The sequence below is a fragment of the Alternaria burnsii genome, assembly GCF_013036055.1.
Source record: "Alternaria burnsii strain CBS107.38 chromosome Unknown 705, whole genome shotgun sequence".
NCBI lineage: Eukaryota > Fungi > Ascomycota > Dothideomycetes > Pleosporales > Pleosporaceae > Alternaria > Alternaria burnsii.
Window position 1 is genome coordinate 2,301,476 of NW_024066107.1, and position 14,903 is coordinate 2,316,378.

Genomic DNA, 14,903 nt, shown 5'->3' on the forward strand with positions numbered 1-14,903 from the left:
TTGCTGCGGGGATGACCAAGAGCTCTGCCATGTAGAATCCGGATCGCTTCGGACTACTGGGGAGTAGCTCTCAGACGTGCAGCTCTTGCGCAGGAACGCTCGAGCAGCCCAGTGAACCATTCCATGGATGGTGTGCATGAGATGGAGTACCATGGACGCAGGACTGCCTACGCGCTATCGCGCGCCAGAATCTGGGGTGTTGATGCACACCGCAGCGTTCCAGAGCCCATGAATCCGTGAGCACGACATGGCTTCTCGTTTTCTGGGGAGAATGATGATGCTCGGAATATACTGAAGTACACAAGGCACACGTGCAAGCGATACGATGTGTTGCACTTCACTCGCTTGCACATGTGCCTCTCTGTGCTTGGCGGCGGGCGAACGTCATTGCCGTGGCGGGCCACGTTTCCTAAACCCCCCAACGCGAGCACCGCCGCAACGCGACTTGCAGTCGTTGTTTACACTCTCAGATGGGGACACACAACCTTTTATAGGCGTCTTGCAGCTTCACCATAGCACCATGAGTCGACTCAAACTCTACGTTGCAGGTTCGGCCGTCGTGGCCAACCTCGTGCTGATGCGCGCATACTATGAGCGCCCAAACTTCTACTCGGCCGCCGTCTACATCTCCCAGAGCACCGGCTCGCTCATGTTCCTGGTCAATCTCATGCTCATAGTCGCCGCGAGCTTTGGTTATGGACTCCAACGACTCTTCTATGGCCCTCTGCGCCCCATCGAGACGGAGCAGCTATACGACAAGGCTTGGTTTGCTGTGAGCGAGACATTACTAGCAATGACCATCTTCAGAGACGATCTTGGCATGTGGTTCTTCGCCATGTTCCTCTGCTTGCTCGCAGGCAAGGTCTGGCAGTGGATCGGGGAGGGAAGGGTCGAGTTTCTCGAGCAACAGCCGCCCGCGAATCCAAAGTTGTTCCACACCCGCCTGATGAGCTCCCTGCTACTTTCCGTTGGCTTCGATATATTCATGATGCAATACTGCATCGATTCCATTCTCTCAGAGGCGCGGCCTGGTGTCATGGTCATGTTTGGCTTCGAATACGTCCTCCTGGCGACCGCATCCATTTCGACTCTGCTACGATACACGCTCTCGCTCGTCGAACTATTCATCACACAGCGCCAAGAGAAGGCACGAGAGGAGGCTCGCAGAATTGCAAGAGAACAGACACGTCAACAGGCAGCAGCAGCTGGAGCTGAAGCGCCTGTCGAGATAGAGGAGGAGGAAGAGGAGGAGGAAGATGAAGGCGACGTGCCCGGGTGGGAGGAAAAGGGCCGCTGGGTGTTTTACTTGGATCTCGCGACCGACTTCGTCAAGACACTTGTCTATCTGGGCTTCTTCGTCATTCTCATGACATTCTACGGCATACCCATCCATATTATGCGAGACCTGTTCATGACGATACGATCCCTTCTCAAGCGAATCAACGACTTCATCCAGTACCGGAACGCGACCCGCGACATGAACACACGCTATCCAGACGCGACAGCAGAAGAACTGGATCGAGAGAATACATGCATCGTCTGTCGCGAGGAGATGCGGCCCTGGACACAGCCAGGTGCGGATGGTGCGCAGCCTGGCCGAAGGATGGATGAGCGACAACGGCCGAAGAAGCTTCCATGTGGGCACATCTTGCATTTTGGCTGTCTTCGTAGTTGGTTGGAGAGACAACAAGTGTGTCCCACGTGCCGAAGACCAGTACTCGCATCGGCGACGACACAGAACACACAGCGCAACAACCAGGCCAACCCCGGAGAGCAAAACCAGCAGAACCGAGAGGCGTTGCGAGCAATGTTTGGAGGAAATGCACAACAAGGTGCCGTTGGAGGGCAACAAGGTCAGGGCCAACAGGCAGCACCGCAAGGTGCACAGGCGAATCCCCCAGCCGGCAACATGCGCGTTTTCAACTTCGGACCCTTTCGAGTTGCTCTCGGGAATATTCGGGTACCACCCGGCCAACAGGATAACGTCGCTGTGCAGAATGCGATTCAGCGACTGCGTCAACAGGCTGCCGCGAACAACGTGGCGCAAAATCAAGACCAACAAAACCAAGCACAGGGCCACATAGCGGTCACACAAGGCGTTGCTCCCAGCTTTCCTACTGGACCCATGCCCGGAGCTATCGCACTTCACCCGTCAGATATTCAGTCGGACATACTGCGTATACAACAGAACATCATTGAATCGATGCGAAGTTTGAACGTACAACATGAGCAACTCGAGGTTCTCCACAGACTTCTTGCTGAGCTCAACCGACTTCAACAGGCTTCTGGCGTAACAGCCGCAATAGGGCAAGAGCTACCGCCTATTGCCTCGTTGAATGCATCCAGTACGAATTCATTTACTCCACAAGCCTATTTCTCTAGAGGTTCCGTCTTGCGTCAGGGTGATCCTGGTGTACCCGAAGGGCTAACGCTACCGGAAGGGTGGACATTGAGGCCGATGGCACTAGCGCCACGGACTGGCCAAGAAACCGCGACACGTCCATCCTCGCAACCTGGACATCTGGCGCAAGAAGACAGCTCGGCGCAACCTCAATCGCAACCATCGCAGCCAGTAGTGGGATCTGAAGCAGGGCCTTCAACGTCTGCTACTGTGACTCCTCAAAGCCAGCCAACCCCATCAGCGCCAAACGCGACTGTTTCTGATCAGTCCTCGACTTCGTCCCCAAAGCCTGCCGATCCCAATAGTCTTGAGTCTAGCTGGAGTTTTGGCAACGTAGGGGAAAGGACTGAGACTGAGGGTTCAAGCTCTGCGGTTGCTGACAATAATTCGGACAGTCAGGGTGCGACGAGGCGGACGGTCACCATGGAAGATGTTGCAGACGGTGAGCAGTAGATAGACGATGGATGATGGCACTGTTATGGTTCTGTATAGCATAGCGAGGCGTTTGGGTTTGTCTGATTATTCTTTGACCGACAGGGAGTCGCAGTTGTCCAATAAAGCACGACAGGCAATCCCTGCGATTGACACGCTCACCGGTCGGTGCTCCACTACGAATCGCTACACATGTTTGATCATTTCGCCGTCAACAGCGAAACAACGAAGCATGCTCTCCTGTCCATTCATCTCGTATGCACCCCGCACGCATACTCCCTCCAAGTCGCAGTAATTCCAGCCCACGAGGCGATACTGGACGAATGTTTCATGCACATTTATATGCACATGTAAATGCACGCTCTCGAGTCCTCCACTCACCAGACCCACAAAGCTTATCGATGCCAGTCTAGCCTGCCTCATCCCGTCGTCGCTTGTCGCTAGCGTAAAACACGTGTCCAGTTAAACCTCAGCTGCCTCCCAAGACACCACATCGAGGCGGCTACGTGCAGGTCGTGAACAGCACAAGGTTGGAACGGTGGCCTAGGCGGTGCGAGGACAGTGGGTAGCACCCAGTAACGACTGCAGGAACGCAAGCCCTGCTACACACTTACGAGCAATCGAGGGCGTGCGGCGACATGGGTCGGGATGCCAGCGGGATAAGTGTCAGGGCCCCCGTCTTGGGCGAGCGTGTTAACGGCGACTTTGACTCGACTTAACACAACTGAGGTTAACGTTGTGATTTGGCTTTTTGGATGACTCTTCATTCACCCTCGCTAATGGATGCTTAGACCGCACTTTGTTTATTGCAATTTTGTATACCTATCGTCCTTTTCTCTTCCTTTCTCTTAAGTTCCATTCTGCATTGCACCTTTTCCTTGTTCGTTGTCTTGCGTTTTAGCGATGGCGGTCAAGTTGGACCATGCACATGTTGCGCGTAAGGCTGAAGAAGCCGAGGTATCTACATGTGTCTCTGGCATTATAGAAGCCTTCACAAATGGATTGGACATCTTCAAAAAGTTGCGCGAGAGGAGAAGAAAGCGCAGATCAAAGAGAGATACCGAAGTACCTGATTCAACAAGTACTGCGGAGCACCAACTTTCAAAAAGCTTACGCAGAGGGCCGGAGGAGGTGGCCGGGAAGTATACTGAATGCTACTACAGCGGCATCGGGCCGCGATTCGCAAAGGGCGACTGTAAGTAGAACGTTCACCTGATCTGTTTTCAATCTAACACAATACAGCTATTGCCCATGCATCCCTCGCAGAGATCTTGATCAAATTAAACACCGGCCTAGTTGCTATTATCGCAGCGTTTTTAAATCATGATGGACACAAAAGCGGAAAGGGCCACCTAGATCTAGACTACAAGTCATTGACCCATCTCTCCGATGCATCACGTCGCGAAGCACTACAAAGCCTTGCTCAATTGTATCAGCGACTAAGCCAATCTCAACTTCAGCTGCATAGCATTGGCGCTCCACCATGCCCGCGATGCGGCACAAGTAAACACCACGACTGTTCTTCTCGAAGCACCAGTCCTGAGAAGGAGAAGAGAAAGCACTCGAGCTCTTCTCGCCAACGCTCTTCAGGCCCAGTAGTAACACGCATGTCCATCAAAAGTCGGAGCTCGAATGAACCACGGCTCGTCGTCATGCGACCAAAGACCTCCCGTAAAGACAGCTCATCGAGTAAGAAATCTAGCTCAGTGAAGTCGCCATCCAATTCATCACGCAGCTCTTCTCCATTGGCATCTCCCGAGCCAAAGAAGATTCAGATGGCACCACAACTACCCCTTTATGTACCTGTCGAGCCATTCGAGATTGAAACGTCTGGTGTTATCAGAGGTACACTAGGTGGCGGTCCAACAAAGACAAGTGGTGCTGTCAAGCAGCGCGTTGATTCCTTCGACGACCCACGCGAACCATGGCCCCAGGAAGCTGCCTACACCACTAGCAAATCACCCTCCCCAAAGCACCTCAATGAGCCTACCCCCAAGCTCCCTACCTTTGCCCCTACAACCCGCCGCTCCTCGTCTCCTGCTCACTCCAAACCTTCAGTCTCTTCCAAGCCGCCAGTTCCAAACAAACCTTCCTACCTATCTCCTCCGCCATTACTCGATCAGGCCCCAGCGACCCTTCACTTCCGTCGTCGCTTGGACAAAGCCACACCATCTAGCTACACTTTTGCTTCCGACAGCACGAGATTGGGAGAGATACCACAGAGACAGTGGACTAAGCCATTTGATTATGAGGAAGCTGAACGACTCAACGCGGAGGCTGCCCTGACTGGCTACCCAAATGCACCGATGGCAGACTCCAAGGACGCCAAAAAGAAGAAGCGCTTTGGCTTCATGCGACGAGGTGATTAAAGGGGGCTATCTCCTCAACACTCGTCTTTCCGTTTGTACATTTGCTGTTCATCTCTTTTCATGTTGTATTTTGTACGGCTCTGTTACTTTTTATTTGCTCGCAGGCGTTGGTTCTGATGTTGGATCATTTCCCTCTCTGCTCTGTTTCATGTATGGCGTTGGCTTGCATTGCTTTTTTATCTCTCCACTCTTGGCATCTGGCCCCGGGCCCGGTAATGATGGTTACGTTTACGATTCTTCACGCTTTAACGACTATGACGAGGTTATACCCTTTTCCTTTTTTTGGTTGTTAACGGCGGCACTATATACCCATATCTTGTTTTTGTTAGCGATATCCGCACACAGCGGATGCTTTTGGATTACTTGGTAGTATGATTAATTAGGATATGGTTTTTGGTTTTTACACTCAATAACTGTCTTTTTTGGTAACTGTGATTGCGATAACCTTATTGTGGTTTCTGATTGGGGTTCAAATGTTCAAATTCCAAGTCTCAAATCCTGTCTCCGAAGATGGAGCTCGGCATAAGGAACACTGGTTTAGGGGCCATGTATGAACAGCCCTACGCCCTCGACTCCGCACATGAACGCGAAACTTCGCTTTCTTCTGCATAAGGACGCTCACTCGCTGAGTTAGTTGATGAAGCATCCCCATGAACAATATCAAAGTACTCATGATCTAGGATATTATGTTCTTTCGATCTGCTGCATCATGAACAAGACCTCAACGTATGCGTGATGGGCTGGGAGTCTTTGGTTCCAAGGCGAAGGTTCCGTCGTCATCTTGGGTACGTGCGTTGTGGCTCAAGCTTCGCTTCTCACTCAGGCTGTCTCACAAATTCGCCACCAACAACCTCACTGCATCTCATCACTTTAGCCAACCGAGCAATCTGGTCACTGGTTCCGCAACGTATCATCGACCTTCCGGTCTTCGTTACATGTAGCTCCCGTCGCAGAAAGTGTCGATGTCAGAGCAAGCGATATCAACGCCCCGCGCCCAGTTCTAGCTGGTAAGCTTTCAGTGTGACCACGGACTCCGGTCATCAGGAAAGCGGCAAGACAATGATTATTCAGATATAGCGTGAAGTACTGCATCTCGAAGTTCAGGCGAATTATCTCGCTTACAGTTACGATCCGACGGTATGCCAGGTACCCTTCGATACTTGTTCATGCATTCAAGAAACCCGTAGGAAACTGCGTTTCAGGATTCTCAAGCACTTTCGGGTTTTTTTCAAGCAGATCCAATACGATCATGCCCAGCGGCTAACTTTGGGTTAGGAGGAGTACAGTTCGCATACAGCTTGCATTCATGGCGAATGCGTGTTTCACTCATGGTACCTGCCAATGTATCTTCCGCTTACAGTCAGGCTCTGCATTTTTCCCTTGATGCTTCAAGATCAGCCAGCTGCTGTGAAGCTTACGGCTCACTAGAATACCAAGACCAACATGACGTCCTTAGGAGTACTGACGATGAACCCCAAAGGGTTCTGCTTTGTACCAACTACCCAAACTAGCTTATGGTGTGTCAGCTCACGCGTTCGAACAGTGCTGTATCAGCATCAAATCCTTGAGCTTACCTATATCCCAGAAGTTTGGCAAGACAGCCCATATCCCTACTCAAGAAAGCAAGTACCAATAGGTAAGTTGTCACACGCATCTCATGTATGGTCCTCCCAGGTACATCTGACTCCTTGGTCGTACATTCTAACGCGTTCCCCAGGGCTACTACAATGGTACAGATCTGCTCGACCAATGTATATGCGCCGAGGTTTGCACGGACACTCCGGGTACATCTGCATCTCTGATACATCGGCCAGCCACATCTTGCGAGCACATTTGTTCCCTTCCGTGCCGCAAAGATGAGCTGGGGCAGTAGTATTTGATTATGATTCCACCCGCAAAGCACGCGCTTGGTCGGTTTGCAGTCTTTCGTTCTAGTTCCTACCCTCAAACTATCGATAATTTGACTCTGGCAGTCAGACACCGGTAGCTATCTTTTCTCTGGTTTTACTATGGATTTAGCGCGTCAACCTCCACCAACATTCCTGGCCCAGAATCGAGGTCCAACTATCCAAGCGACGGCCTGTCTGTTGATCATTTTTTGCACCACGTTCGTTGCTTTGCGCTACTATTCTCGCCATCTCACAAGCACTGCTTTCAATTTTGAAGATGTTCTCATACCCTTTGCCTGGTTGGCTGAGGTAGGTTTGTGCATCGTCGGTATTGGTAGGTAACCCCTCAAAATCCCTATAGCACGCATTGACACACGTCGCAGTGATGGTAGAGAAAGCCAGCACAGGTAAGGGTTCCAATATGTTGACTGTATACGAGGCATAAGCTGATTTCGTATATCGATATTTCAGGTCGGCACGTGGCCTATATTCTTTCCACGGATCCGGCGAAGATACGTGAGCATTTCAAAGGTATTATGATACAAGAAGTCCTACATCCAGCAGCTGTTGCATTCCCGAAACTCGTAGTGGTACTGCTCTACTTACACATCCTCACCAACAAGTATGAGCGCATGGTAGCTAAGGCACTGGTTTTTCTTGTCTTCGCCACTTGGATCTCTTTCACGGTAGCTGTTATGTTCCAATGCATGCCTTTCGCTTTCAACTGGGACAAAAGCGATCCGAATGGACGATGCTTCAACGTTCAGGTCTTCGCAAACAGCTCAAGCGTACCTAATATTGTTACTGACCTAGCTGTTCTCATACTGCCCCTGAGAACAGTGTGGTGTTTGAAGATCAGTATTGGGAGAAGAATTGGGTTATTACTCATATTTCTTACTGGTAGCGTGTAAGTAGTCCTGCCATTTGTCACTTCGTATCTTCTACGATCTACGTAACTAACATTCGTGCAGCGGCATAATCGCCTCTATAGTCCGCACAGTGGTGTTCGCCCAAACCCTTGCAGAAGCTGGACCTCTTACAGATGTGACATGGAACCATGTCTCTCTCACGAACTGGACGATGATAGAACCTGGAATGTACCTTCTTAGCGCTTGTGCTCTCTCTTTTAAACCACTCCTCCGCTCGTTTGCCAAAGCCCTACACCTCCAAGGTTTCATTACGCACACAAAATCTACTGTTGGTGGAACAAAGAGTCATGTCAAGAAGACATTCACATCGACCCAGACGCAGTCTGAAGTTTTCGAGCTGGGACACATGAGGAACGTTTCCGAGTTTGGCAAATTCCACCGATTAAGCGACGACATAAAGAGTACCAGTACTGAAAGGAATGCTGGAAGAAAGATTGAAGTGACTGTAACGAAAACTATTGAATTGGAGTCGGAAAGGAGAGTCGACGATGAGCGTTGGAGTCACCATAGTTTTGCGAGCGACCAGTTTGGGAGGGCGGTGTGATTCATCAAACATGTGCTGTTCGAATAAGTAGTGCATCAATGAACACATGCACGCTTCCGTCTTCGATGTCAACTAAGAGGGAGGCACATGGCGTTGCATAGTTTCACGGTCGAGCTCTTCTTTCGCAAAGTGCAACATCGTCGTTGTAGTGCGGAACAAGACCGCTACTGAGACCCACCTCTCCATACCCGCCATGGTCAACAGGCCACCCTTAGGCCATCGGTGAGACGGCCTTTTGCTATACGACATGCGATGTAAACTAAGCATCTGTTCGGACTCCGTGCATACCGGCCCCAAAAGACGGAATCTTGGAAGGATCGATCGCGCGCGTACTTAGCGTGTCGCGCATCTGACATGAATTAACAACGTCGTCATGCATTTGTCTAGATGCCTCCACCTCCACCCAAAGTGACACCAGCCAACTGAACGCGCTCCATCACGACGTCATGTTGCTTATGGGGCGTCTCTCAACGAGCCACATGTGCTCGCGTCGGCGTAGATTATCCGCTGTTACTTGACCTTCTGATCTCACTGTTACGTCTACGTACATACACGAGCAGGTTATACTAAAGATGTCTTCTGCTTCTCGACTACTTGTACGCTCTGCAAGAATTGTCCTGCCTAGAACCCAATTTACGGCTCGCATCTCAACACCTGCCAAAATCACTACCCCTCGATATTTCTCGACAACACATATCTTCCAAATGCCGGACCAACTCAAGGCTAGCGAGGTCAACTCCAAGACCGATCCCTCGGTCGCGAAGCAGTATGACGACGAGACGCCCAAGGACCAGCAGATCAAACAATTCTTTGAAATGGTAGATGGCAAGAAGATTTGCATGCTCAACACATACCGCAATGGTGTCGGTACGTCGCTCTCCATCCGTTCACCCTAAAACCACATTCTTCCTCAATTGTCCAATGTGAATAAGAACTAATCAGCGCTTCAAGGCCCTGTTGGTCGTTCCATGGCTCTCGCCCGCCGCGACGGTCCCGACTTCCTGTTCCTCGCCAACGCACACTCGCAAAAGTTTAACGACCTGGACCAAAATAAGGAGGTCCAGATCTCCTTCCAAGACCTCAAGACTCAGGAATGGGCTTCTATCACCGGCACTGCCACAACAACAGACAACAGCGACCCTCGCATCAAGGAGGTATGGAGCCGCGGAGCTGCCGCATGGTTTGGTGATCTCGGCGACGGAAAGCACACTGGCGGGCCTGAGGATCCTCGCATGACGTTGATTGAGATAAAGAGCAAGTACGTATCGTACTATGTGACGGAAGTCGGCCTTTTGGGTTATGCAAAGGAGATTATTGCTGCGAACGTTACAGGTGGGGTCGCAAATACAGGCAAGCTTAGGGAGCTCAAGGAGGCGGATTTGGAAAAGGCACGGTCCATGTAAGTGCAAACAAGCACAATCAACGTAATGAGATTGTGTTGAGGTCGCAGTAGATCTCCATCGAAGCTGTAAATGCTTGCAAATTAATATAAACAATGATTTACTTTCCGAAGCAAGTAACATGAGACGATGTGTCTCGGATATCTTCAAAGGTCGTCAACAGTGTCGTGTGCAGCATTAGTATTTTCGCCTGTTATTGGATTGTGCAGACCTTGAATAACCTTTGACACGTGGATAATGTAGATATATCTGGTATGATGTATCGACCAGCTTCCAGAGCTGGATAGCTTTGATTGGATCATGCCCCGCTTTCGTCATGGCCACGACGTTTGTCAATGATGTGACGACAACCCATGTCTATGGCGTCGAAGGTCACGAATGTGGCGATCACAGCTATATAATCTTGAAGCAAGTCTAAGGTGCTTGGGAGTCTCAACTGTTCCGACGAATACTCTCAAGTTTAGAACAGTTCACAGACCAAATCAAGTCACTATCATGGGCAAGGATCATCCTGACGCAGACCTTCACCCCGAAGCAACGGGACTTGCGTCAGCCACAGTCAAAGTAAGTCTACTCACACCTCCTGCATGTTGTCTGTTGCTGACTTGACAAGGCTCACGCTGCAGAATGTCCGTTGAAATTATATTCAGGGTGGTTTTGCCCTTTCGTGCAGCGCGTCTGGATTGCACTAGAGGAGAAGGGCATACAATACCAGTACATTGAAGTCAATCCATACCACAAGCCAAAGTCGCTACTGGATCTCAACCCGCGCGGCTTAGTTCCCACGCTACAGTACCAAGACAAGCCACTCTATGAGAGTACGGTTTTGTGTGAATTCCTCGAAGAAGCTTACCCTCAACACACACCGCACCTCATGCCTACAGATGCGTATGAGAGGGCCAGAACAAGGATCTGGACGGACTATGTAGGTAGTCGCATCATACCTGCCTACCACCGCTTCCTACAACATCAAGGCGATGGCTTGGAAGAGAAGCAAAAGGATTTCCTCAATCACCTCAAGGAGTTCACGCGCGAGATGGATGCCGAGGGCCCATTCTTCTCGGGCAAGGACTTTCAGCTCATCGATATAGTCATTGCACCTTGGGCCAATCGACTATGGGTATTTGATCACTTCAAGGGTGGCTCAGGCATTCCTGATGAGGGCAAAGGTGGAGAGGACGAGGAGGTGTGGAAGCGATTCAGGAAGTGGCTGTCTGCTGTTGAGAACAGGAGGAGTGTCAAGGAGACGCTGAGCGAGAGGCAGCATTACTTGCCAATCTACCAGCGATATGCGGAGGACCGCGCACAGTCTGAGGCGGCAAAGGCTATCAGAGCTGGCCGGGGGATTCCGTAGGGCTACTGTATGCTATGGACGCGTGTCATGCCGAGTGACGTCAAGTTTAGGAAAGTCGTTCGGCCGTTTCTTAGGTGTTGTTGCCCGGGTGATGGTGTTGGTAAACGGGGCCCACCCGTGCGCCACAATGGGCTAAGCGTCAGTCCACCCCATTGATGCTAAACTCCCTTGAACGAGGATCCCTCACAATCTCGACCTCACCACCCGCCAACATGTACGGATACACGGCGGGCACACCCTGCCCGGCGCCCTATTCCTCCACCAGCAGCTACTACAGCGGCTATGGAAGCCACTACGCGCCCGCCTACTACGACGAGAACAACACGACGGCAAACCTCGAATACACGACGGAGCTGAAGCCCGCTCGCCACGCAAAGCCGCGACGACCAATGCGCAACACGCACAAGCCCGCCTTCAACCCGTCTCTCGACATCTTCGAGGATGTCGCACAGGAGGAGGCACAGCAACAAGCAGAGTTTGGCGTCAAGAGGAGGAGCCGCGCAAGCGTCGTTCCCGCGGCTGCCAGGACCAAGAAGAGCACCATACTTGCGCACCCAGCACAGAGGATACCCAAGCCTGTTGCGCCTGTCCAGGAGCCACACCACGAGAAGCCGCACCGAAGACGCGTCTCGCAGGTGCCCACCGAGAAACATGCCTCAGACGCCAATGCGACGGTGCAGTTGCAGGAACATGTCTTGGAGAGGAAAGAACTCAAGAAGCAGGCCCCTAACAAGGACTTGCGACGGAGGACCATTTACATCCCATCTGATGACACGTCAGTCTTCACCATCCACCCTGGACAGCCGACACATGCGCCGCGCAACGTTCGAGAGACTTCGCCAGACATCGGCCTAGATCTGGTCACACTATCCGAGGAAGAAGGAAACAATCTGATGCCAGCGTTGAAGAGGGACAAAAAGGCACCGCGCAAGTCTCTCGCTGCACCACCCAAGCGAGGTCCCTTGAGCACAACATCGCGATCGTCGCAGAGCTCATCCTTTTCGAGCGACATAGTGGGCTCAGGGGGCGGGAAAGAGAACATGCCACCGGGAATCGAGGCTGTCGAGAAGAAGAAGATCGGAACGCATATCGAGATAAACTTCACAAAGGCAGACGCGAAGAAACCCGTCGCCAAGGCCCCCAAGGTCCACTTCAGTGCTCCCAAAGAGCCCGAACGCACACTTCATACTAAGAAACGGCCAGAGGGCTCGCAGAAGCGACCACGATCACACGTGGCTCAAGACGACGTACCAGCAAAAGCGCTCAAGGCAAGAGCAGACGGCACTGCTTCCGCCGCAAGTAGCAGGGCATCTCTGAGGACGACCATCAAGACTGAACGAGCCAAACTGGCCAAGGCGAAGCGCGCGCCACTTTCCTCCTCGCCGTTCCACACCGACAAATCTCCGCCTACAGCACTGCGCCGCCAGAAGACTGGGAGCGTAGCAAGCAGCATCACCATGCTACACGAAGTAGGCCAGCGACCACAATCACAAGAGAAGTATCCAGTACTACAGGAGGATCTGGCACAGCCGGAGTTATACGAAGACAACTGGCTTACCTACCAGGAAGTCGCCATTACACAACTTCTGAACTCAGTCTTTGATTCCGCGAGCAGAGACCCGACCGACGAACAGAGCCCTGAGGACATGCGCAAGAAGATGCTTGCCATATACCACGATCCCGCGATACCGTCGCTTCACAAGCGACTACAGGCCTCACTACAATTTGGTGCGCTGAGCATACCGAAGGATCTCCTGGCTCAGACGCTCAGGCTCAAGGACGATGTTGGCTTGCGCAAGAAGTTCCTCAGCCTATGGACAAAGTCATACGATCTGAATGCACTGCGTGCTGCAGCTGAGACTATTGTCGGCCGCCAAATTACAACGCCCTGTCGACTATCCACAGGTTCAACGTGCTCAGATGATGGCTCCCGCCAGTATCGCGCAGAGCGCCGGGCTATCGAGAGCTTTCTGTCTGCCTTCCTGATAAAAAATGAGGATGCTGTTCGCGTCAAATCCGGAGGTGGCAGCATTGCTAGCCTTACACGCAGCGATGATGACTTTGGTTCTCAAGGCTGGTCATGGCGCCGTACTGCTTTACGAAGTCTGATGCTAATTCTGATCCTCGACCAAGCCAAGACGACGGATGCTCTATCAGGCTGCCTGTTCCAGACGACGTCACCCTACAAAACATCTGTCGAGGTCCTACATCAGTTATCAAAGATGCTCCTCCCTTCACACGGCGACATCACTCGACCGCTAAACCACCTCAATTATAAGGTCGAACATGTCCAGTATCCACTACAAGAGTACACCTACCAAATTGACAATATCGCCATTGACCTCCGTGATGGAATCGCACTTACTCGTCTTGTAGAGTTATTGCTTTACCCGTCAACCACCCACACAACGCAACAAGAGGATACCGTCACTCTCAGTTTGCCCACCGGCGAGCTTCTTAATAGCTCCCTCGATTCTTCACAGAAAGGAATTTGGGTTCTCTCCCAGCACCTCAAGTACCCAGCCATTGGCCGTCCCCAAAAGGTCTACAATGTCCAGATTGCCCTAGCTGCATTGAGTCATGTCACAGGCATGCCCAGCGCAGCAGTCAGTGGCATCAAAGCCGAAGATATTGTCGACGGACACCGCGAGAAGACACTCTCGCTTCTTTGGTCACTTGTCGGCAAGTGTGGTCTTGGAAGCCTTGTTGACTGGCCGCAGCTTGTCAAAGAGACAGAGCGTTTCCGAAACCAGTGGTACAGGGCCCGGGGTAGCTATGAGGGACAAGTCCTTGATTCCGACAATGAAGAAGACGGTGCCACTGAGCTGGATGGCATGGCATATCATAAGCGTCTTCTGCTTTCATGGTCACGCTCCGTTGTTCGGCTTCATGGCCTACGCGTTGCAAACCTGACCACAAGTTTTGCAGATCCAAAGGTTCTAGAGGCCATCGTTGATACCTACTTGCCGTCGAATCTGACCATTTCCACCGAAGGAAATGAGCGACTCGGATTAGCAACAAAACTCAAGGCTGTCGGCTGCTCAGCTTCATTCATTGCGCTTTTCACTCCACAACACAGCACAGCTCGTTCAATCCCAAGCAGAGACTTTACCCTCCTTACTCTATCTTTCCTGGCAAGTCGACTGTTGCCGCTTGCACGCACACACCGCGCAGCTTCTACTATTCAATCCACTTTCCGCCGTTTCTTAGTCCGCCGTCAGGTCAGCACTCGCATACAAGCAATGAAGATAGCGCACAACTGCGCAGTAGTGGCGCAAGCTCGGCAGAAGATGGTCGATGCTGCCATTGTGATTCAGAGACGTTGGAAGGCGATCCAAGATGCCCGCAACAAGCAACTTGAAAGTGACGTTTTGGCTTTCCAGGCCTTGGCCAGGGGTTGGGCAATCAGGCGATGGGTCCGACGTATCACCGCTGGTCGAGTCGGTGGAAAGGAGAAAGTCAGGAGGGTCAGGGGTGGATGGTAGTCGACCAACACGACGGACAATTAGTCGAAGTTGTAAGCACCATATGCGAATGGTCTATGGACTCAACGGCATGCGGAGAAGAAGTCGGAAAGTTGAAAAC

The 14,903-nt window shown here is 51.7% G+C and overlaps 3 protein-coding genes across 3 annotated transcripts; all 3 read left to right on the forward strand.

Moving 5' to 3' along the window:
* Positions 1–520: 520 nt before the first annotated feature.
* Positions 521–5,202, forward strand: GT037_000816 (uncharacterized protein; the record flags this gene model as incomplete). The annotated part of the gene is made up of 4 exons (XM_038925863.1): positions 521–2,843; positions 3,296–3,394; positions 3,735–4,028; positions 4,076–5,202. 4 exons carry the CDS (start codon positions 521–523, stop codon positions 5,200–5,202), a joined length of 3,843 nt encoding a protein of 1,280 aa, XP_038791719.1.
* A 2,274-nt stretch (positions 5,203–7,476) lies between these two features.
* On the forward strand, positions 7,477–8,564 carry GT037_000817 (uncharacterized protein; the record flags this gene model as incomplete). Its single annotated transcript, XM_038925864.1, has 3 exons — positions 7,477–7,498; positions 7,563–7,998; positions 8,063–8,564. The coding sequence occupies 3 exons, from the start codon at positions 7,477–7,479 to the stop codon at positions 8,562–8,564; spliced, it is 960 nt and encodes a 319-aa protein (XP_038791720.1).
* Positions 8,565–9,136: 572 nt separating this feature from the next.
* Positions 9,137–14,803, forward strand: GT037_000818 (calmodulin-binding protein sha1; the record flags this gene model as incomplete). Its single annotated transcript, XM_038925865.1, has 6 exons — positions 9,137–9,431; positions 9,516–9,963; positions 10,384–10,528; positions 10,578–11,314; positions 11,364–11,406; positions 11,462–14,803. The coding sequence occupies 6 exons, from the start codon at positions 9,137–9,139 to the stop codon at positions 14,801–14,803; spliced, it is 5,010 nt and encodes a 1,669-aa protein (XP_038791721.1).
* Positions 14,804–14,903: the final 100 nt, after the last annotated feature.